The following is a 25,627-nucleotide window of genomic DNA, read 5'->3' as shown; positions in this document are numbered from 1 at the left end:
AGGGTTTTAAGAACAAACCAAAGAAGATGTTTCATATGAAATCTGACTTGATTGATGTGGATCTGGTCAGAGGTAAGTAACACTATAGCACAGCTTATTGAACTAAAAAATTTTAAACATTTGTATACCTTTGGGCAGTTTTAACTACTTCAGCCCCAGAAGGATTTACCCCCTTAATGAACACTTTTTACAATTTGGCACTGTGTACCACATGTGTGAGACTGTTTGCTCCCAAAAAGTCTCATACATGTAGTATCCCCATACTCAGGAGAAGCAGCAGAATGTATTTTGGGGTGTAATTTCACATATACCCATGCCATGTGTGAGTAATATATCATTAAGTGACTTTGTGTAAAAAAAACTAATTGTAATATTTTCCGAAACTTCCAAAATATAAAATATTTCATGGACTTACATGTGTCATTTTTTCAGTGTTGTCACATGAAAAGATATAATAAAATATTTACAAAAATGTGAGTGGTTTTCTCACTTTTGTGAGATACTGTATATGCTCTTTAACTGTGGTGGGGAAATCGCCTCCTACACCGATGGAGTTGCTGATTTACATGTTGTGAGAGCAAACCCTGTTGCTGTCAAAATTCAATAAATCAGTGCTGGAGCATAATGGCGTACCTGCAAAGCAAACAATGGTTACAATAAATCACAGTATCAATAAAACATGAACTCTATAAAACAACTTTTTTTGTTGCAATCTGTGCCAAAAAAAAAGTAAAAAATATATCGGAAGCATAGGGGCAATTTGCCCCTAATGTCTGCTTCGGCATATATGCTCTTTTTTTTAACTGTGGTGGTGAAATCAACCCCTTCAGTGCTGAAGTCACGGATTTACGTATCGTGAGAGCACACCTGTTGCTGTCAAAATAAATAAAACTGTGCTGCAGCTGAATGGCGTACCTGCAAAGCAAATAATGGTTAACAATAAAACATAGTAACATTACAGTATAACAGTAGGATATACCTGCAAAGCAAACAAGATAAAACACAGTAACAATTAAACATTATAGTTAAGCATAAAATACAGTAAAACAGAGCAGAACAATAGTGAGAGAATAATAGAGATTTTTTATTGATGTGTTTTTTATGTTTTTTTAACACTTTTTTATTGTAAATGGAACATAGGGTCTCTCAAAATGCGATGGCCATCTAACATCTTTCGAGACCCTGTGTGAAAGTGTGCCCTAGGGCTGTGCCATGCTGTACCAGGACAGGAGGGACAATAAATGCGAGTGCCACGCCTATATCCGCCTTTTCTACAGACCCAACATCTTCTTTAGGGTGTTCTTTTAGCAGGGGTACCAGGGAGTACATCCAGAAAATGCCTCTCATTCAGCCGGCTCACTGCATTTGGATTTTGGGAAGGTGGGCCACAGCACTGTCTGGAAAAAGACAGGCTTTGATAGTCTCTTCCTGGAATTTTAGGAAGGATCCTGTTCTTCCTAACCCTTTGTAAAGCACATAGCGTTCAGCTGAGCCAATTGGAATAAGTATACAGACACTTTTTTATACCAGGTGGCCAGGAAACTTAATCAGGGACTCATCAACGCAGACAACATGATTGGGAATAAACAAAGCTGCAAACTGTTCATTGGAGTGGTTTACAAGTGGGGACATTTTGTGGAGCCGATCATTGTCGTTGAAGCGCATGAACCGCATGAACCGCAAGATATGCTCATATCTGTTCCTGGTCATGGAAGCAGAGAACACGGTCATATGGTGAATTGGGTCAGTGGATCAATATGACCTCAACTCAACCTTTTTAGTAATGACCATGAGGAGGGATAGGCCCAGGAAGGTCTTAAATCCGGGAACCGTTATAGGTTTTCAGCCAAATTCTCTGGCAAGGGTCAAATTTGGATTTGCAGCAATAAATTGACCAGCGTATAAATTGCTTTGGTACACAATACATCTGTACAGATCTTCAGTGAAAAAAGCTCATAAAAGTCAAGAGTACTAAAATCTGCTGTTTCCACATGAATTCCGGGTTGGCTTTGAATTCTTGGTGGCTGTGGTACACTACTTGTGCTAGCCACCGCACAAGCTTGAACTGCACTTATGGGACTCGCCATTTCACTAAGTGTTACTGCAGTGCTGGTTTGTCTACAACCAGGACTTACTAGGTTGCTGGTGCTTGCCAGTTCACCATAAGGTTGAGCGGCACTAATACTAGCTCTCTGCTCCATACGAGAACCATGTGGTTGTTGCATCTATGCAACAGAAGAACGGGGTCGTGTATGCCTGACCTTAGCAGAGAACACTACTCTGTCGTCAGAGCTATCTGTCAGGGTGCCGCTGCTCTCTAAAGGTTTGTATACTGAGCCTGAATCTGACAGTGAGGCTTCCCCTTTGCTCTCATCTGTCATGCTCAGTATAGTGTAGGGCTCTTCACTAGTGTACCTCTGTTTGGCCACTATATTTATAGGTAGAGCTTGTGGGACTCACAGGTAGAAGAGCACCTGGTTGTCAGCGACTTCTACAAAAAATTAACTGTGCTAGCAGGGATCAGGCGTGACTCTGCTAATGCTGCAGTTTTGTGTGCTGTGTTTTGTAAGTGACAGTGATCTATTGATACTGCACTTGGATGGGCTGGGCGGAGAGGCTAAATGCAGGTGCTGACAGGTGTTTGGGCTGATCCTGCTAATGCCGTGTTTTTGGGAACACTATACTATTGGGGACGCTAGTATAGATCAGATCAAAGATATTGATCCATTCAAATACTATTCTAATAAGGGAGTCATATGGTGTGTGCATGTGTGTTAGTGCTATTGGCAATCAAAGGGATAAAATCTGACGCTATCAGGGATTGAGGCTAACTGACGCTAACTGGCTAACCAGTGACAATAATACAGTGATCAGAAAAGAGATCTTTACACTATACTAATGCCACTGGGACAGGGAGTGAAAGGGTTAACTGGGGGTGATCAAGGGGTTAGACCTTTATTAGAGACTATATGGGGGTACCCTAAACCTACCTGAGCCTACCACTAACTGCCCTAATGCTGCTTAGTGTCACAAGTGACACCAGTGCAGCGATCAGTGAAAAATCTGAAAAACTGCACTTGGTGACAGTCTTTTTTTCAAATTTAGAACTTCAGAAAAGCGTTTTCCTACAGATTGATGCTTGTAACAATAACAGAAAATTCTGCCTTCACTTTCATGCTTCAGTTCCACCAGTGAAATAACGTGGTGAGAGGTGACTGGCATATAGAGATGGAAAAACTTTGAAGAACTTTCTGCCAGCGATCTACTTGATTTGAGAACTGTGTCGACTCTACAGCAGTCTTTTTTTTTTTTGCTGAAAAATAATAATTTACCACTATGGGCTTTCAAATAGCTTACTTTATTGTGGAGAAAAACAAGCCTTTTTTATTTGCTTGGGCAGATTTTATAGATGCTACAGCTTCCTTTCACAGTTACAGTAGATTGGCTTCTAATTACTGATGAGAAAACTTGCAAAATGCACATTGCCTATAATCCAGTTGATTTAAATTCAATATCTGGTTGGTTCATTGTTTTTTACTGCAGTAATGAGCCCTAACGTGTTCAAATATAGGGTGTAGGTACAGTCCCAGTTACAATGCATATATTCCATGGGCTTTCGGGTTTATACATTCCTGCTGTTTGGGTAACCAGCCTCAATAAATCCAGCAGTGCGTCATGAAGCCTCAGCTTTGCCCCGCTGCCAACACACTGTCCAAGAAGAATGGTCAACAAGATAGCATGACAAAAGTTGGGGGGTGTTTATTGTGGATTTGAAAACAATCATCAGCATTAATCACAGAACCATGACATGTTGTTTTGTATAAGCTGTTCTTAGTCATAACTAAGACTAATTTCTACTTTTGCAATACGCATTATGGTTCTGTTAGGCCGCGTACACACGCGCGGACTGTTCGCCCAACTTTGTCCGTCCAACAGTTTCGGCAAACAGTCCGCTCAAACTTAGCATGGACGGACATGGCCACACACGACGGACGAACAGTTTGCTGAAACCGTGCGCGATGACGTGAACGGCACGTACGACGGGACGAAAAATACGACGTCCTATACACTGCAATGCAACCTTCCGACGTGGAAATCCTTTCTGAGCATGCGCGAGACTTAGTTGGCCGAACAAGCCTACACACGAGCGAACAGTCCGCTGAAACCTTGTTTCAGCGGACAGTTTTTCGGAATTTCCGTAAGACCTTGTTCGGCCAACTGTCCGCTGAAACTGTCCGCTGAAGCCCCACACACGAGCGGACTGTCCGCCCAAACACTGTTCAGCGGACAAGGTTGGGCGAACAGTCCGCGCGTGTGTACGCGGCCTAAAACTTTGCATATGATTATGTGGATTGTTTTAATTTAAATTGTAGAGCACGAATCTATAGATATTAAGGAACAACATATTATAAGGAGAAAGTGCGTTTTCCTGAGTTTTTTTTTCCAGTTTCAATCGTTTTAAATTTTTTTACAGTAAAAAAACAAAGCGAAACAATCACGTAAATAGCACTACACATGCAGTGTAATAGGTGCACATATGAACCATAATGGTGAAACTGGACTGTGCAGTGAAGCCAGTCCAATTTCCGAAGAGAGTAAAGTACATAGAAATGTTGGAATTGATGAATGTGAGTTCAGTAGCATGGTAGAAAATAGTCCATTCCCTGTGGAGGAGCATCAGCTTATTAATAAGCATAAAACAATGTATCACTAACCCTCTGAAGGAGCTGCTGAATTTTTTTTGGGCTTACCGTTACCTCACCTTCTCACTGTGTCCGTCTTAGGGGTCCCGTTGTAGAATGGATTAAATAATATGGCTCCGACACTTATGCCGCGTACACACGATCGGACTATCCGGCGGACTTGGTCCGGCGCACCAGAGTCCGCCGGACAATCCACCCGTGTGTGGGCTTTTTTCTTCCCAAAAGTCCGGTGGACTTAGAAAGAAGCTTTGACTCAAAATCCGCCCGTCTGTGCGCTAGTCCGCCGGACTTTTGAAATGAACGGACTTGCCCACACATGGAGTAAAGTCCGTTCATTTTGAACGTGGCTCCAGGTAGATGGAACTAGCGAAGGAAGTCAATGTCGCCGCCTCTATCGGCGAGATTGACACCTCGCTGTCCTGTCACCTGGTATGGATTTAAAAGGGACCCCCTACGCCAAAAAAACGGCATGGGTGTCCCCCCAAAGTCCATAGCAGACCCTTATCTGAGCACGCAGCCTGGCCAGCCAGGAAAGGGGGTGGGGACGAGCGAGCACCCCCCCTCCTGAGCCATACCAGGCCACATGCCATCAACATGGGGGGTGCTTTGGGGAGGGTGGGCCCTGCGCCCCCCCACCCCAAACCACCTTTTCCCCATGTTGATGAGGACAAGGGCCTCTTTCCGACAATCCTGGCCGTTGGTTGTCAGGGTTTGCAGGCGGGGGGCTTATCGGAATCTGGGAGTCCCCTTTAATAAGGGGGCCCACAGATACCGGCCCCCCACCCTATGTGAATGAGTATGGGGTACGATGTACCCCTACCCATTCACCTGGTGCAAAAAGTGCAAATAAACACAACACAGGTTTTTTTAATAATTTATTAGACAGGTGACGTGGCAAGTGGACAATCCACAACTTGTGGCAGGTAACGTGGCAAGTGGACAATCCAAAGCTTGTGGCAGGTGACGTGGCAGGTGGACAATCCACAACTTGTGGCAGGTGACATGGCAGGTGACGTGGCAAGTAATGTGGCAAGTGGACAATCCACAACTTGTGGCAGGTGAGGTGACAAGTGACGTGGCAAGTGGACAATCCACAACTTGTGGCAGGTGACGTGTCAAGTGGACAATCCACAACTTGTGGCAAGTGACGTGGCAAGTGGACAATCCACAACCTGTGGCAAGTGACGTGGCAGGTGACGTGGCAAGTGGACAATCCACAACCTGTGGCAAGTGACGTGGCAGGTGACGTGTCAAGTGGACAATCCACAACTTGTGGCAAGTGATGTGGCAAGTGGACAGTCCACAACTTGTGGCAAGTGACGTGGCAAGTGGACAATCCACAACTTGTGGCAGGTGATGTGGCAGGTTACGTGTCAAGTGGACAATCCACAACTTGTGGCAGGTGACGTGGCAAGTGATGTGGCAATTGGACAGTCCACAACTTGTGGCAAATGACGTGGCAATGTGACGTGGCAAGTGACGTGGCAAGTGACGTGGCAAGTGGACAATCCACAACTTGTGGCAGGTGATGTGGCAAGTGGACAATCCACAACTTGTGGCAGATGACGTGGCAAGTGGACAATCCACAACTTGTGGCAGGTAACGTGGCAAGTGGACAATCCACAACTTGTGGCAAGTGATGTGGCAGGTGACTTGGTAAATGACATGGCAAGTGGACAATCCACAACTTTTGGCAGGTGACGTGGCAAGTGACGTGGCAGGTGACGTGGCAAATGATGTGGCAGGTGACGTGGCAAGTGGACAATCCACAACTTGTGGCAGGTGACGGGGCAAGTGGACAATCCACAACTTGTGGCAGGTGACGCGGCAAGTGGACAATCCAAAGCTTGTGGCAGGTGATGTGGTAGGTGACGTGGCAGGTGGACAATCCACAACTTGTGGCAGGTGACATGGCAGGTGACGTGGCAAGTGATGTGGCAAGTGGACAATCCACAACTTGTGGCAGGTGAGGTGACAAGTGACGTGGCAAGTGGACAATCCACAACTTGTGGCAGGTGACGTGTCAAGTGGACAATCCACAACTTGTGGCAAGTGGACAATCCACAACTTGTGGCAAGCGACGTGGCAAGTGGACAATCCACAACCTGTGGCAAGGGACGTGGCAGGTGACGTGGCAAGTGGACAATCCACAACCTGTGGCAAGTGATGTGGCAGGTGACGTGTCAAGTGGACAATCCACAACTTGTGGCAGGTGACGTGGCAAGTGATGTGGCAAGTGGACAGTCCACAACTTGTGGCAAGTGACGTGGCAGGTGACGTGGCAAGTGACGTGGCAAGTGGACAATCCACAACTTGTGGCAGGTGATGTGGCAGGTGACGTGTCAAGTGGACAATCCACAACTTGGGGCAGGTGACGTGGCAAGTGATGTGGCAATTGGACAGTCCACAACTTGTGGCAAGTGACGTGGCAGGTGACGTGGCAGGTGACGTGGCAAGTGACGTGGCAAGTGGACAATCCACAACTTGTGGCAGGTAATGTGGCAAGTGGACAATCCACAACTTGTGGCAGGTAACGTGGCAAGTGGACAATCCACAACTTGTGGCAAGTGATGTGGCAGGTGACTTGGTAAGTGACATGGCAAGTGGACAATCCACAACTTGTGGCAGGTGACGTGGCAAGTTACGTGGCAGGTGACGTGGCAAATGATGTGGCAGGTGACGTGGCAAGTGGACAATCCACAATTTGTGGCAGGTGATGTGGCAAGTCACGTGGCAAGTGGACAATCCACAACTTGTGGCGGGTGACGTGGCAAGTGACAAGCTAAATACAAGTACACTGCTGCTCACAGCTGCTGCTACTCACTCTGGTCTCACAAAATGGCTGAAATAGTTAATAATACTGTTTTTTTAGCTTGGGGAGGGTCTATGATGTTAGCTTAACTGAACGCTTCTAGGCGCAAACACGGTAATACGCCTCTAAATCGCGGCAAAACAGGCGTTTCTAAACGCCGGTTTCAGCTTTTAAAAAAGTGTCCAGCAGAGTTTGCACTGGCGTCTCGTGTGTAGGAGGCCTAACTAGCTATCTAGGCCACCCACTCTCCAGCAGCTTGATAGATGATCCAGTTAAGTCCTGAAACAAAACACACACAAAGAAACAAAACACACACAAATCAGTACCTAACTGTGGGAAGCAAAGCCCCATTTCCGAAAAAATTACACTTTCTTTCCCCTGTCTGTGTCTATAATGACTAAGTGCAAAATAGTTCAACCTAAGTTGTGAAGACCTCTACCATTTAGTGGCAGAACATCATAATGCAAGTCCTTTAGACAAGTACTGTGGTAGGTAGATGATTTTGACTCAAAGCTTCTCTCTTTGAGTTAACTCTACCTAGCTATACTTCCCCACAGTTCTTGTAATTTTAAAGGTGCCTCTTTCAGAATTAACATCAACCGAACAGTCATTGCATGTGATCACCAATAAAAACGGGGATCAGGCAAAGTTAAAATCTCCTGTTGTGATAAACATTGCCCGGTCAGCAAATGACTACTTTGTCTGCATAAACGTGTCTCCCATAGCTCCAATACAAAAGACATCCGGTAAACCGATCATACATACTGGGAGAACACCCTGGTTTTCTGAAAGGCTTTGGCACTTTTACATCATCAGCGTACCAACTTTCTCTGTTCTTCTCGATCTCCTGCATTATCTCTTTGGGAACATAAGGAAATTCCAATCCGTACTCCGTGGCCAACTGCTTATTCAACAGCCATTGTGATTGGGCGAGTCTCGGCAGGGATTGGGTGCTTCCCAATCCAGGAGGCACACATGAAAGCGGTGATTTTTGTACCATAGCATAATCAGGCAGTTCTTTTAACTTGGACAAATTGCCACTTTTGAGCAAAGTCTTGCTAGTTGTAACAGGGGATTCCACATGAGGTGATGTGTCATCATCTCCAGACACATTAGAGAGAGAGTCTATTTCAGAGTCCTCTGCGGGCACATATATACAGACAGTCCCCATCATCACATTTTCCCCAGATTTCTCACCCATTCCTGGCGTGAATTCTGCTGGAGTGATTTCCTTCTTGGCATCCGGTTCAGGCAGTGTCTGAGGTAAACCTCGACCGTGGCCACAGGAGGCTTTCACTTACCCCATCAGCCGACCCTGAGACATTAAGGCAGCACACACCCCAGGCCAGGATGGCCACAAGGTCAGGGAAAACAAACCCCAAAAAGAGACCCTCAAAAATGGCATCAGCACCTTAAATACCCTTATCCAGAATGCACAGCAGGAACTGTTTTCTCCCACCGGGCTGTTTCTGAGTAAAAGGGGTACCCAGTACATTTGGCTTGTTCTATTTCCAACACTTACTGGTGGTGACAGTGACACCCACGGTCAAGTGGAAATTAGCACAAACCAGCCAAACTGGTACAGAAGCCAGAACCTAAGCACAATTAGTCTGAACCAAACTGCAGTTTCAGCCAAACTTAAATTTAGAAAAAATATTAGCATCAGTAAATACCAGTGCTACAACATTAACATATAGGAAATTGGATAGTGGGGTCAGGCTGGCTTCCACCAGACCATTTATACAATAAGCCTGCATAGGAGGACTATAAACTATATTCCAGATCTGGCTACAAGAATATTTAGGGCCCAAAGGGTCGTAGCCCCAATAATACACAACGTCATCAAAATCGCCTTCAAAATATTAAAGCGCATAACTTGTGTTATACAGTACCAGAACTTATTCTCAAAAAAAAACCTTAATCATCTATTGGGGTAGATAACTCCTTAACTAGATCAAGGCCACCAAATGAAAAAGAAATAACTAAAAAGGACAGGGAAAAGTTGAGAAGCAAAGAAAGAAAGAAGATTAAGGTAGAGAGAGTATGGCCGAACAGGAATCCACCACCCACGAACCCAGGAGTCACCTCTGCGCATCCAGAACCTGTAAGTAAACCAGGGAGCCTAAATCTTTTCAAAGAGATTTTGTTTGACACTCACAATCTTTTCATTAAGCATAATCCAGTTTAACTTAACTTTAACTAAATTGATAACCATACTTTTCCAAGCAGTAGCGATAGCGGTTTTAGCCTCTAAAAATATAAAGTAAATTAAAGTTTGCGTGTGTGTCATGATATTTTCAACCGGTTTGTTTAACAAAGCAATGTTGACCATGGTGACCTATATAAGGGAATTATTCCTCATCCAGAAATGTCTAACTTTAGGACAGGTCCACCATATGTGTAGAGCTGTGCCTACATGAACGGATCTGTTTTGGTGACATATAAAGAGATAATGATAATAAAAATGTTTCAGGGAAGTGTTGGGGCAGCAGTATCAAGTTTACAAAAAGGAAAGATGAAAAAATGGATGTCCAGTGATTTATTTTCTTTATTTTTATACAGCTGAAGCATTAGGCTTCATGCACACTGGACATTTTTGATGCTGCTTTTAGGATGTTTTTTTTTTCCTGCCTCAAATTTCCCCTGCATGCTAGCCTATGTGTCCATGCACACACAGATGCTTAGAGGCATACAACAAAACTGTCAGTGTGTTAAAAAGTATGTTACACACTTTTACAAACGCCAAGTAATTTTACTGGGAAAACGCTGCTGCTAGGAGGAAAGTAGGGTTGCCACCTTTTCTTCAAGCCAAACCTGAACTTTAGCGGCGGCATTTTTTTTGGGGGGGGGGGGGTATACGCTATAAGATTGTAAAAGACCAGGGACACTTTTAGTGGCCTAAAAGAGAGAAGTAATGTGGCGCATAGCTCAACGCATTAAACAGTGCGTGTGGCTGAATTGTGCGTGTTCTGCACAGAATGCAGGGGTCAGATATGTCCTGGGGAGAGGGCTAGTGCTAGCAGGAGGGTGGGAAGAGTTAGATATGTGCTGGGGGGCAGTGGCGGCTGGTGCTCAATTTTTTTTTTTGTGGGGGGGCAAACAAACTGTAAAAAATTCTGAAAAAAAAAACAATCAATTCATCCCTCACTGTGCCCCACCAAATGCAGCCACTGTTCCCCATCAAATGCAGCCACTTTGCCGATAAAATGCAGCCACTGTGCTCATCATATGCAGCCATTGTGCTCATCATATGCAGCCATTGTGCTCATCATATGCAGCCTTTGTGCCCATCATATGCAGCCTCTGTGCCCATTATATGCAGCCTCTGTGCCCATCATACCATCACTGTGCCTATTATATGCAGCCTCTGTGCTAATCATACAGCCACTGTGCCCATCATATGCAGCCTGTGCCCATATGTGCTGGGGGCACGGGGGTGGTCAGATATGTGCTGGGGGTCGCTTTGTGAGAGAAGCAGGCCAGTGCAATGGGGAGGGTGGCAGGGGGTATATGTGCTGGAGGGGTGATTTGGGAAGGAAGAGAGCGCAAGGAGGGGTTGTCAGATTTCAAATTCAATCCACACTTCTAGCATATCTTCCCCCTGCAAAAGCCCCTCAGCACATATCCCCCTAACCCCTTGATCACTCCACATATTTTCCACCTTGTCCTCCTTTCCAGCTGCTTTCTTCCCCTCCCTCCTCCATCTACAGAGCATAATAAAAACTTTCCACAGACCTGAGATCAGCGCGTGCCTGCTCCCCCTCCTCATCGCGTGTGTACACAACGGAGAAGGAGGAGGAGGGGAGGAGCTTTTATACACTGACACTGTGATCTGCTCTCCTGAACCAATCTGCTGTCAGGGAGAGGGGAGACATGTCACTCTTGGTGCAGTCCATGTAAATTATGTGTCCGGGTCTGGGGCAGAAGTAAACCCAAACACATCATTCAAAAACCGCACTGTCTGGGAGAAAACCGTACAGGTGGCAACCCTAAAGGAAAGGCATCTGGGAGAGTTAGCAAAAACATCCAGTGTGCATGAGGCCTAAGCATCAGCTAACGGTGATTTTATATATATGGATATGGATTTTATATATATATATATATATATATATATATATATATATATATATATATATATATATATATATATATATATATATATATATATATATATATAATATAAATTTATGAGTGGAGAATTTAGAACACCAGCAGGGGTAAGTAGGCAGGTAAGGCAGCACAAAACAGCAATACCTAAAATAGCAGCAGCAAGTGGAATGCAGTGTTGTTACTATCTACATAAATTAGACATTGAGTTGTTTTAACAGCAGAAAGCAGGCATGGTGGGGGTTCCCTAATTGAATGCATGTAGGACTAAGTCTGTAATCAGTTTTCCCCTGTAATGTGCAGTTCCTTGACAACTACACAGCCTGTGATCTCCAAAACTCAAACTGAGAAATGTTATTCTGATTTGGGTTGCTCAGTTTGAAACCTTGACTCCATTGCAACGTCATCCTTAAAAGCCAGCAAAGGATGGAATTACAGAGAGATGGAAAGCGCTGACCGAAGCATTTGCACTATCCTGCTGCTATGATCATTACTGTGAACCAGGAGAGTAAAGTTAGCACTTGGTAAAATTATGTTTTAAAATAGCTGGATATTAGCTAAAGTGGACTCATTGGAACATTTTTTTCTTATAGAAAATAAACGATTGGGCAGGTGCCTGTTCTTTAACATATTTTACAAATATAAAATACAATAAAAAGAAAACAGTTTTTTTTTGTTTTGGATAGAGTGGTGTTAACCTTCTATGAGGAGATGAGTTGCCATCTATATAAAGGAAGGCCCTTAGACGTGGTGTATCTGGATTTTGCAAAAGCATTTGACACAGTTCCCCATAAACATTTACTGTACAAAATAAGGTCGGTTGGCATGGACCATAGGGTGAGTACATGGATTGAAAACTGGCTACAAGGATGGGTTGTGATAAATGGGGAGCACTCAGAATGGTCAGGGGTGGGTAGTGGGGTCCCCCAGAGTTCTGTGCAGGGACCAATCCTATGTGTTTTTTCATAAACGACCTGGAGAATGGGGTAAACAGTTCAATCTCTGTATTTGCGGATGATTCTAAGCTAAGCAGGGCAATAACTTCTCCGCAGGATGTGGAAACCTTGCAAAAAGATCTGAACGAATTAATGGGGTGGGCAACTACTTAGCAAATGAGGTTTAATGTAGAAAAATGTAAAATAATGCATTTGGGTGGCAAAAATATGAATGCAATTTATACACTGGGGGGAGAACTTCTGGGGGAATCTAGAATGGAAAAGGACTTGGGGTTCCTAGTAGATGATAGGCTCAGCAATGGCATGCAATGCCAAGCTTTTGCTAACAAAGCAAACAGAATATTGGCATGCATTAGAAAGGGGATTAACTCCAAGGATAAAACGATAATTCTTCCACTCTACAAGAGTTTGGTCCAGCTGTCCAGTTCTGGGCACCAGTCCTCACGAAGGATGTACTGGAAATACAATGAGTACAAAGAAGGGTAACAAAGCTAATAAAGGGTCTGGAGGATATTAGTTATGAGGAAAGGTTGCGAGCACTGAACTTATTCTCTCTGGAGAAGAGACGCTTGAGAGGGGATATGATTTCAAATTATAAACACTGTACTGGTGACCCCACAATAGGGATAAAACTTTTTCGCGCAAGGGAGTTTAACAAGACATGTGGCCACTCATTAAATAGGTTTAACCTTAAACTACGTAGAGCAGTGGCCATCAACCCGGTCCGCAGAGCCCACTAACAGGCCAGATTTTATGTATTACCTTGGGGAGATGCAGACTAGAATACTGCAATTGCTGAGCAGCAAATGATATCAACTGTGATGTATTTCAGTTATCTTGCAAACCTGGCCTGTTAGTGGGCCCTGAAGACAGGGTTGATGACCACTGACGTAGAGGGTTCTTTACTGTAAGAGCAGCAAGGATGGAGAATTCCCTTCCACAGGCGATGGTCACAGCAGGGAGCATTGATGGTTTCAAAAAAACTATTAGATAAGCACCCTAAAGACTGTAACATACAGGAATATACAATGTAATACTGACATATAATCACACACATAGGTTGGACGTGATGGACTTGTGTCTTTTTTTCAACCTCACCTACTATGCAACTATGTAACCTTTGTTGCTATTCATTTATTTGAATTCGCTATTCTGAAAGCTTTTAATGTCATGTGACTGGAACAGCAATAATTTGCTATGTGCAGACACAGATTTATATATTAGCAGAGTACTGGAAACTCCTCCCTCAGAACTTTCCCTGAGCACAGGAAATACCTTGCAAATGTCATGTGACCTCTGAGCAGCAATGATTAACTAATGTAGATGATTTTATTTAAAATACAGTGGCGTGATCTTTATACATACCGTAAATAGAAGAGATGATGGCAATTAAAAATTTTTTTTTTTTTAGTATAACTTTAATGTCAGCTATTTTTCCAGTCCCTTTCTGTTCAAAGGATTTTTGACAGAGATATATCAATGTGTGGTAAATGGAAATCACATTGAACCTAATGATAGTTATCTTTGTTATAACTGCACATTGTCTGCGAACACGTCTATGTGAGCACTTTCAGATATACTGTACACTCCCCATTTGGGGTCCTGGTATTCCTTTGCTATTGTTCTGTATTACTGTTATATCTCCTTTTCCTTGAAACTAATAAAAACGATTGAAATAGAAAAAATGGAGTAATATAAAAAACAGTAACTTGCCTATGGCATGCATGTGCAAACACTTGTAACCCATAAATGTGCACAGGATCCCTAAAACCTACAATTTATTTGTGTAGCCATTAGGCATTTTAGACTGAATGAAAAGGGAGTTCCAGCCTGTATTAAAAAAAAATTAAGTCAGCAACTACAAATACTTTAGCTACTGACTTTTAATATAAGGATACTTACCTGTCCAGGGAGCCTACAATGTCGGGACCCCAAGCCGACCCGCCCATTGGTTTCCGCTGGCATCCTTACTAAGGGAAACAGGAAGTGAAGCCTTGCTTTCCTACTGTGCATGCGTGAGTCGCCTTGCGCTTTCTGAATGGTTCCACTGTCTTCTGGGACCTGTGTGTGTCTCCCAGAAGGCAGCAGGGGGAAAGAGGAGGGGCCTAAATGAAGTAGGTCACTGCGTTGCCCTTACACGGAAGTAGGGGAGAGTACCTGTTTTTGACGGGTATCCACTCCACCCCAAAAGGTGCCAAATGTGACACCGGAGCGGGGGGAGGAAGCAGATAAGTGGAGCTTCCACTTTTTGGGTGGAACTCGGCTTTAAGGAACTTAATTTTACTTGAATCCTTCTTTTAAGTTGTAAAGGTTTTTATGCACTTCTTCAGCTTACAGAATACTTTTACTTTTCTTTGTTTTGCAGAACAGTCTATATCCGTATCTTAATTATAAATACTACAGAGTTTTATTTTGGTTCAGTGGAATTCCATACTTTATAATTAATTTGTGTGATAGCAGGTGTTATACAGATATACCTTGACAAATATGTGTAGTATTATCATAGGAAGTAGAAAATTGGGGCTGCTGTCTACTGTACAGGATCCCCTCTGTTTGAAAATATATAGGTTTAAGGGATTTTTATTTATTTTTGTAGTCTGTAGTGTGAATTTTATTGGTATGTAAGAAAACAACACCAGCTTGTCTGCCTGGGGCTGAATACGTGAAAATATATCTGTAGCTGTCAAAAATTTAATTCAGCGGGGCTTAGGAACATGGGCTTTCATGCTACATTGTAGTTCTGTACTTCTAATTTATTATGCTTTTATCTTTCTTATTTTCTTAACACAGATGCTTCTTTTACTTACTAGGAATATAAGCACAATACCTGGTCTGTAGTCCTTGTGTGTAAAAGAGTGAAAGGTTTAGTGTGTATTTGAGAGTAAAATAAATGTTTTACCTATTTTAGGATCAACATTTGCCAAAGCTAAACCTGAAAGCCCATGGACATCTCTAACTCGGAAAGGTCTTGTTAGAGTTGTATTATTTCCATTGTTCAGCCGATGGTGGATGAGAGTTACCAGCCCTGGAGTTTTCACTTGGCTGTTGGCGCTTTACATCATGCAAGGTAATGACATCAGAACAACGGCGTAGTCTAGCTAGCAGCATCAAAGTTTATATATAATTTATCATACATTTTCAATAATATCTCTGTTCACACCTGTTCATGTTTTTTTTGTCTCTTGTTCACATTTGTGTACATTGTTGAAAATTAACAGTTTTAATATATTTTAGGGCTCAAGAGTAAAGCTGGCCCTAGATCGATTGTAATTGGACCAGTTCCAAATTTCGATCTATGTGTGTTCATCCCTATTCGACAGAAGTTAGGACGACTTCTGTAGAATGGGAATGTTGGAAAATGTTTCTTGATCAGCGGCTGCAGTTGCTAACCAGTGTATGCTGACAGTGGAGGAGTCCCACTGTCAGAATACAATGTCCCAGCAGGTAGGATTCCTCCATCCACCTCACTTGCATGGATGGAGGAATCAATTTGATATTTTCCTGAATGACTAAAAAAAAATGTCATCTATGACCAGCTTAAGGATGTAAATGATAAAACGGCAAATGTATGACAATGATGTTTAGGCTCCATTTACGTCACAATGCAGTGTATTTCACCTGTGCATTTAGTTGCCTGAAGGGTGGGGGACCAAATCACTATTAATGAGTATACTGCTGGTGCCCCTATAAGACATAAGAAATCAGTGGGCTACAGAGCCCCACAACATGTATGCGTAAATAAAATAATAGTGCTGGGTGGATTGGACCACCACCAAAAAGGGCATGTCAGGGATGAATATATGCATTTTGTACTAAAAACAGCATATGGATATCATGCATGCTAACATCTTACTGGTTGAATAGTGATCACAACTAGGGATGGGCCGAATGGACCCCTGTTCGGTTTGCACCAGAACTTTTGAACACCGCAAAAGTTTGGACCCGAATAATGAACCCCATTAAAGTCAATGGCACTCGAACATCAAAATCAAAAGTGCCCATTTCGAAGACTTATATGCAAGTAATTGGGCATACAATGGTTATAGGGGTCCGAGTCCTGCCCTGTGGGACATGTATCAATAAAAAAAAGTTTGTGAAAAACTTTGGTTTTAAATGAGCGGCGATATTATGATTTTTAAAGTGAAAGCATAAAAATGAAAAATTCCTTCCAATATAGTGACTGGGGGGTCCCCTTAGTATACCTGTAAAGTGGCAGATCTGCACCCTCCTTTCTAGAATCTGCTGCAGCAATAATTCCATTTATAATGCCAAAAAAATGACATTTTCCCTGCAAGCTGCCTTTATTTTGCTCAGCAACAGGGGTGTGTAGGATGAGGCCACAATGTAGTGCACTGGGAACAAGATTACAGTTTTTTTGTATATTTTTTTGGTGTCACTTTGACTTCGGATAGAAGTAACGGGTGTGTAAAAATTGGTCTTTGGGTGTTGGTGGTGCTTTCCCACTGTAACCCTGTAGAGGTACTCTTAATGAAAGCAAGAAATGGCCTTGCTGTAAAAAATTGCAATGATATGCACCTGTCAAACAGGTGCAGAAAAATGTCTCTTTCAGTTTTAGGGGCGCCTTCCCTCCGTAACGCTATAGAGGTACTCTTGATGAAAGCAAGAATTGGCCTTGCTGTACAAAAATTGCAATGATATGCACATGTCAAACAGGTGCAAAAAATTACTCTTTGTCGGGGTCGCCTTCCCACCGTAACCCAAACAGGTGCTGAAAAATTGGTCTTTAGGTGTTAATTGTGCCCATGAAACCTATACCAAAAACATTCTTCCAGATGAAATGATTGAACACCCTCAAAGCTAGGCAGCCTCGAAGTCCTACAGAGATTCCATATCCCAAAAAGACGTAATCAGTGATAATGGCATCAGGGTCTTCATTTCTGGTAATCCGGGACTGATTAATTTTTATAAAAGTTCTATGATCAGTAACGAAAACCTACTGCAGCACTGAATGCCCTTTCTGAAAGCATGCTGGATGCAGGGCAGCCCAACAACTCAATAGCATACTGGGCAAGTTCTGACCAGTGGTCTATTCTCATGACCCAGTAAGTCAGTGGATCGTCAGCTGGAAGGCTCGCCATCCATGTTTTGGCCCCAAGGTAATCATCCACCATGTGATGTAGACACTGCAGATGAGATGTGGAAGCTGACAGCCCTTGCCGGCGAGGACTAAAAAAATTCCGAAATGCCTCACTTAGGCGGACGCCTTCTGCAAAAATGTTCAATAAAATCCTCTTTAACGTGTCCTCAAAAGATTTTATCTGCATTCTCTGTGGGTACGGGATGAGTTCTGAGAGCTTCCCCTTCTAACGGTGGTCAAGGAGGGTTGCCAACCAGTAATTATCCTTCTCCTTTATGCCACGTATTCTTGGGTCCTTTCGCAAGGCTTTGAAGCATGAGGTTTCCCATGCGCCTCAAATTTACGAAAGGCAAATCCACTTTGCACTGCAAGTGCACTTGGAAGTGCAGTCGCTCTAAATCTAAGGGGTAGATCTTAAATGTTGGGAAGCTTTGCTGATTTTATCATCCAATTATGAGCAAGCTAAAATTATGTTTTTAATTTTCCTTGCATGTCCCCCTCGAATCTACAGAGACTTTACTTCCAAGTGCACTTGCAGTGCAAAGTGGATTTTCCTTTCGTAAATAACCCCCATAGTTACATAGTAGGTGTGGTTGAAAAAAAGACACAAGCTCACTGAGTCCAACCTATGTGTGTGATTATATGCCAGTATTACATGGTATATCCCTATATGTTGCGGTCGTTCAGGTGCTTATCTAATAGTTTCTTGAAACTATCGATGCCCCCCCCTGCTGAGACCACCGCCTGTGGAAAGGAATTCCACATCCTTGCCACTCTTACAGTAAAGAACCCTCTACGTAGTGTAAGGTTAAACCTCTTTTCTTCTATTTTTAGTGAGTGGCCATGAGTCTTGTTAAACTCCCTTCTGCAAAAAAGTTTTATCCCTATTGTGGGGTCACCAGTATGGTATTTATATTTTGAAATCATATCCCCTCTCAAGCGTCCCTTCTCCAGAGAGAATAAGTTAAGTGCTCGCAAACTTTCCTTGTAACTAACATCCTCCAGATCCTTTATTAGTTTTGTTGCCCTTCTCTGTAGTCGCTCCATTTCCAGTATATCCTTCCTGAGGACTGGTGCTCAGAACTGGACAGCACACTGTAGGTGCGGCCGGACCAGAGTCCTGTAGAGCGGGAGAATTATCGTTTTATCTCTGGAATTAGTCCCCTTTTACATGCATGCCAATATTCTGTTTGCTTTGTTAGCAGCAGCTTGGCATTGCATGCTATTGCTGAGCCTATCATCTACTAGGACCCCCAGGTCCTTTTCCATGCTAGATTTTCCCAGAGGTTCTCCCCCCAGTGGAAAGATTGCATTCATATTTTTGCCACCCAAATGCATTATTTTACATTTTTCTGCATTGAACCTCATTTGCCATGTAGTTGCCCACCCCATTCATTTGTTCAGATCTTTTTGCAAGGTTTCCACATCCTGCAGAGAAGTTATTGCCCTGCTTAGCTTAGTATCGTCTTCAAATACAGGGATTGAACTGCTTAGCCCATCCTCCAGGTCATTTATGAACAAATTTAACAGGATTGGTCCCAGCACAGAACCCTGGGGGACCCCACTACCCACCCCTGACCATTACGAGTACTCCCCGATTATCACCACCCTCTGAACTTGCCCTTGTAGCCAGTTTTCAATCCATGTAAATGTTTATGGGGAACTGTGTCAAATTCTTTTGCAAAATCCAGATACACCACGTCTACAGGCCTTCCTTTATCTAGATGGCAACTCACGTCCTCATGGAAGGTTAACAGATTGGTTTGGCAAGAAAAATTGTTCATGAATCCATGCTGAATACTGCTAATGATACCATTCTCATTTTTAAAATCTTGTATATAGTCCCTTATCATCCCCTCCAAAAGTTTACATACTATTGATGTTAGGCCAATTGGTCTGTAATTCCCAAGTATGTATTTTGGGCCCTTTTTAAATATTGGTGCTTTTCTTCAATCAGCTGGTATCATTCCAGTCAGTAGACTGTCAGTAAAAATTAGGAACAATGGTCTGGCAATTACTTGACAGCTCCCTAAGTACCCTCGGGTGCAAGCCATCTGGCTCTGGTGATTTAAGTTTCCCAAGTCTAATTTTAATTCTGTCCTCTGTTAACCATGCAGGTGCTTCCTGTGATGTGTCATGAGGATAAACACTGTTTTGATTTTGGTTACTGAATCCCCCTGATTCCCTCGTGAAGACTGAGGAGAAGAATAAATTCAATACCTTCGCCATCTCCTCATCCTTTGTAACCAGATATCTTTCCTCATTCTTTATAGGGTCAATATGGTCTGTCCTCCTTTTTTTACTGTTTACATACCTAAAGAATTTCTTGGGATTTTTTTTGCTCTCTGCTGCTATGTGCCTTTCAAGTTCTATCTTAGCCATCCTTATTGCACCCTTACATTTCTTGTTGCATTCTTTATAAAGTCTGAATGCTGATGATGATCCCTCAACCTTGTATTTTTTAAGGCCTTCTCCTTTGCTTTTATATGCATTTTTACATTGAAGTTAAGTCATCCAGGACTTTTGTTCGCTCTTTTAAATGTATTATCCAATGGGATGCATTGGCTAATGCCCTTATTTAATATGCTGTTAAAGCAAATCCATCTCTCCTCCGTGTTCTTTGTTCCTACGATTTTATCCCAATTCATGCCTTCTCGGGGTCACTCAGGATAACAGCATCTGGAACTTCTTCCTCCCAGACACGTACTACTCCCAAGGGTCCTAGGGTTGGAAAACCATCGCTTACAGATTGACGCATGTCTTTTACTTTTTCAAAGCCTATGAAAGTGTCAGAATCCTCCTCCCCTCTCTCTTCCTGTGTGTTCTGTGACATAGGAATGAGGGTCTCTGAATAAAGTGGGCCTTGAGAGGAAAGGAAGTCCTCCTCTTCCTCCTGCTGCTCTGCCTCCAGTGCCCTGTCCACAATGCCACGCAGAGTCTGCTCCAGCAGGAACACAACAGAGATTGTGTAACTGATGCATGCACTGTATCTGCTCACCATCCTTGTGACAATACAGTGCATGCATCCTTATTGATCAGCCATTGGCGTGGGGGGAAAAAATCAGAGGCGGCCTGAGCTTGTTGCGGCATACTGGAACAGATACTCATTGACAGCCTTCTGTTGCATGTATAGCCATTGCAGCATTCCCAAAGTTGAGTTCCACCTTGTGGACATGTTACGAATCAGGTGGTTTACGGGCAGGTGGAATTCTCGCTGAATATCAGCCTGCCAAGCACTGCCAGTGTATGACCGCCTGAAATGACTACAGAGTCTTCTGGCCTGTTTTAGTACATCTTGCAACCCTGGGTACATACTTAGGAAATGCTGCACCACCAAATTGAGGACGTGCCAGGCATGGCACATGTGCCAACTTTCTCTAAGGGCGGACAGGAGGTTTGAGCCATTATCAGACACCACCATTCCTGGCTCCAGCTGGCATGGTGTGAACCACCTCTGGGCCTGTCCCTGCAGAGCTGCAAGAATCTCTGCTCCGGTGTGGTTCCTGTCCCCTAAACACACCAGCTGAAGCACTGCATGGCACCTTTTAGTCTGGCTCTGGGAATAGCCCTTTGAATGCTTAGGGGGTACCTGATGTTCATAGGACAATTCTGCAGCGGAGGGCATGAAGGTGGCGGAGGAGAAAGAGGGTGTAGAACTTACAGGTCTAACATCATCACCACCAGCTGTATCGAGATGTGGGGGCACAATAAGCTGCAGGATTGAGCCCTGTCCTGTATCCTTTTGAGTTGCAAGCAGTGTTACTGATTGTGCTCTGATCGAAATATATCATCCCTACCCATGCTTGCTGGACCACGTGTCAGCACTAAGGTGGATTTTACGGCTGACTGTCATGCCCAATGATGCCTGGACATTGCGTTCTACATGATGGTAGAGAGATGGAACGGCCTTACGTGAAAAGTAGTAGCGACTGGGAACCTGCCATTGTGGTACAGCACATTGTGCGAATTCTCAGGGGTAGAATCCACCAGTTGGAGAAGTTGGAGAGCCAACAACTTTGAGCAGCTTGCATTCAGATGCTGGGCATGTAGGTGGCAGGGACTGTATTTTTTTTTTCCACTGCAGCAGATGGGTCAGAGAAATATGCCAGCTACAGTCTACAGCTGGTGGTGTGCTGTTGGCAGATGTGCAGCTAGTAACTGGGACACCGTGTGCTATACCATTATCCCTGTCAGTGGAGGCTGCTGAATGGTAATGACTCGGTATCACAGGGGCCGACTGAAGTGGGTAAGGAGGAGGAGGGACAGACTTGTGCCCCTTTTTTCTGGCTTTTAGGTGCTCTTGCCAATGGGCTGAGTGGTTGGACGTTAAATGCCTTGTTAGGCATGTGGTACCCAAATGGTTGGTTCTTTTGCCACATTTGATGCGCCTGAGACACAGTTTGCAGATAACAACAGTGCGATCTGCTGCAGATGTGCTGAAAAAGTCCCAGACAGCTGAGCTTTGGGGAGTAAGCCGGGAGATAACAGATGCAGAATGTGATGGAATAGGGTGGCTACCCTCTACTCTTTCTTGATGTCGGCCTACTTGGGGTTGTACCACCTCACCTTCAGTTTCATCCTCTGCTCTATCTAGCACCCAAGTCGCATTAGTGACCTCATCATCATCATCTCAATCATCTTACTCATTACCACTGGAGACAACTTGGCAATACGCTGTAGCTTAAGGAACATGAATGCCAATTTGTCTACCAGTGTTCCTCCCTCTCTGTAGGCTCATGTTCCTGTCATCCTCAACCTCAGAAACAACATCTCAATCCAAAGAAGGGGGAGCAAAGAGGTGGGACTTTATATGAGGAACATGGTTGCAAAAGAGGCAAATAGGTAAACATATTGGAATTTTTATTGATTGCCCTGAAATACAACTAAGCATAGCAGGTAGATATACATAACAATAATATAATGGTAATGCAATAATACAGTACATAAAGTCATAAAATAGTATCACATACTGTGGCAAGCAAAAACCTTCCAAAGTTAACCAAAATAAATATTAAATAAAGCAGTGATGTCTAGTGATACTTGCAAAGCCTATGAACTCCTTGGTCCCATAAAAGATTATTAAAGGTAAACTTGGTATTCAGATAGTGTTGATTAAAAGCATAGTGGATGGCAGCTCTATGCGTTTTGTGGCTGGGAGGCCACTCGTCAGGAGCAAGCACAAGATGTATCTATAAGTAAAAAATTGGGCTTAAATGGTATAATATAGGAAAACATGTATAATGGTGGGATATAAAACCCCCAAACCAAATACCTTTTGACTTCTCCATAGTTCATGTGGTAGTGGTGTAGTACCGGGCACCCCAAGGTCGTCCATAGGAAAATACCCCAGAACGGGAGCCGCGGTGGACAGCTCGTCCTGAAGCGCCCCACAAGCATCAGCCGGGACAGGCATGGGAACACAAGGCAACCTAGATGTGGGTGAAATGAAAAATAAGGGAAGTAGAGTCACCACCAGTGGATGTCAGAAGGTGAAAGTGCAGACCAACCTAAAATAATAGTGTGACGACCTTAATTACCTCTGGTGTAAAAAGAGGGTTGGTGGCAGGAGAAGAGAAGATCCTAAACTAGCGTGCAGACCGGTGTAAGAGGAGACTTGAGTACCAGGACACGCCCAGGAGACGCTCATATAGGCGCCACAATGATGACGCCGCCAACGTCATGCCAGCACAGCAGATGGAAGGGGGGACAGGGGGCGGGAAGGGTCAGGCACACACTGCCCGATTCTCCACCACCAAAACTCCCCCAATCTGCCCGTGAGCATGGCAAACGCACACATGGGTGCGACGGCGCCCATAGAGCACCGCACGTCCAAAGGGGATGCGTGATGTTGACGATCCATGGTGGCGCCCCCGCCCCCCAGGCGCGTAAGAAACCGGAGGTGGGGGGAGGGCCGCCAAGCACGTCACAGCTCCCGGAAGAAGAGAACAGACTGGACGGCAGGGTAACCCGGCCGAGCCACACCCCCACCAAATCTGAACCTGGATGTGGTTAATGAAATATAATAGAACATTGAAAATGGATATATAGGAAATAAAAACTAGTAAATTAATAATCAAAATAACTACGATGGAAAGGTATAAAGGGATCAGAGAGAGTTCTCATAGGAACCAAAGTTGCAAGGGTCATAATATAATTAATATATTAGAGCATACCTATGTGCTTCCATCCCTATTAGTTGATATTGAAGACATCTAGTGATCAATAGACATTACTGCTTTATTTAATATTTATTTCAGTGAACTTTGGAAGGTTTTTGCTTGCCACACTATGTAATACTATTTTATGGCTTTATGTACTGTATTATTGCATTACCATTATATTATTGTTATGTGTATCTACCTGCTATGCTTAGTTGTATTTCAGGGCAATCAGTGCAAATTCCAATATGTTTACCAATTTATCTCTTATGCAACCACGTGCCTCTTTGCTCCCCCTTTTTTGACATGACAAGGGATGGAAATGTGTGACCTTACCAGGCCACAGTTTCATTTAAAGTCTCAAGAGATGGAATAATTGGCCCTACCAGGCCATGCCTTCATATAAAGTCCCTAAATATAATTTCTCTCTTCAATATCAACATCTGAATCCAGTAATGGCTGGGCATCATCAAAGAACAAGTGGACAAGGAGGCAGGTTTATCCACTCTGGCAACTGCAAGGGACTGCACACTTGTCTCTACTTGCATGACAGAGGACGAGGAAGGTTTAGTAAGCTAATCCACCACCTCCTCTGCACACTGTGGCTGGATAGCATGGGCAAACTCACTAAACAGAGGAAATGATGCCCTGCCTGAGGACTGACCACCACGTCCACCTTTGCCTGTGGACACATTTGTTGCTGGCCTCTTTACAGTGCCAAGGTAACGTCTGTCTCTCATTTTATTGGGAGGGAGGGGACGGTTCTTATAAGCAAATGTAAAGAAGACGTTGAAATCTGTACGTAGATGCACTTTAATTAATGTAAAGAGGTGTTTGGTGCACTTTAATTTGAGTACTCACTCTACACAGACACACTCCACGGATACACTATAATATACTGCAATATAATGCGCCAAACATACAGTTACACACAGAACTAGATTGTGTTAAACTGGCAGTAATGCACACAGAACTATATGGCGCTAAACTGGCAGTAACGCACGCAAAACTATATGACGTTAAACTGGCAGCAACGCACACAAAATGATATGGCGTTAAACTGCCAGTAACACACACAAAACTATATGGCATTAAACTGGCAGTAATGCCAGCAAAACGAGACGGTGTTAAACTGGCAGTAACGCACACAAAAGTAAATGGCGTTAAACTGGCAGTAACGCAGTCAAATAGATGGTGTTCAGCCATCGCTACACTGACGCTATCTGAACTGTCCCTACTCTAGCTGTACACTAATGTCAAGATTACTGACATGGTCTCACTACACTACAGTGAAACTATATGAGCTGTCCCTACTCTAGCTGTATACTATGCAAAGCTGAATGACGGTCCTTCTCACTACACTCACACTATCCCTAGACTGTCACTAAGCTAATATTCCACACTGACAATTGAAGCAAAATAGCACAGTATAGCACACTAACTAACTGATAGCACTGAACAGAGCCCTGTTCTCTCCACGCCAAAATCACACTGAAAATGGCTGCCATTGAAAGAATACTTTTATACTGTGGCGCAGGAATGAGCCATGATTGGATAAAGTCATGATGACAATGTCCAATCATGACTCTGACAGTGCTCTGTGCCCTGATTGGCTGAAGCTTTCACTGCTTAAGCCAATCAGGGCTTACGATGCACTGTTCAGCGCCACAATGCATTGTGGTCGGTTCCGAGGGCCGAACATACGGTTGAATGACCCATCCCTAGTCAATACAATCATACCAGTTGCAAGCAGAAAAATATGGAAACTAATGACAGCTCTGGAGTTTCTACCA

The 25,627-nt window shown here is 43.7% G+C and overlaps 1 protein-coding gene across 2 annotated transcripts in view; it reads left to right on the top strand.

The window, feature by feature from the left end:
* Positions 1-25,627, top strand: part of PHTF1 (putative homeodomain transcription factor 1) — a 214,143-nt gene that overhangs the window by 47,136 nt on the left and 141,380 nt on the right. For both annotated transcript variants that reach the window (XM_077481561.1, XM_077481560.1), the window contains exons 4-5: positions 3-72; positions 15,487-15,645. In XM_077481561.1, coding sequence (XP_077337687.1) covers positions 3-72; positions 15,487-15,645 — 229 coding nt within the window. The remainder of the gene's footprint in view (positions 1-2; positions 73-15,486; positions 15,646-25,627) is intronic.

Source organism: Lithobates pipiens, unplaced genomic scaffold (genome assembly GCF_037356315.1).
Source record: "Lithobates pipiens isolate NorthernLeopardFrog02 unplaced genomic scaffold, aLitPip1_a1.2 Scaffold_16, whole genome shotgun sequence".
Lineage (NCBI taxonomy): Eukaryota > Metazoa > Chordata > Amphibia > Anura > Ranidae > Lithobates > Lithobates pipiens.
This window is presented reverse-complemented; position numbering and strand designations above follow the sequence as displayed.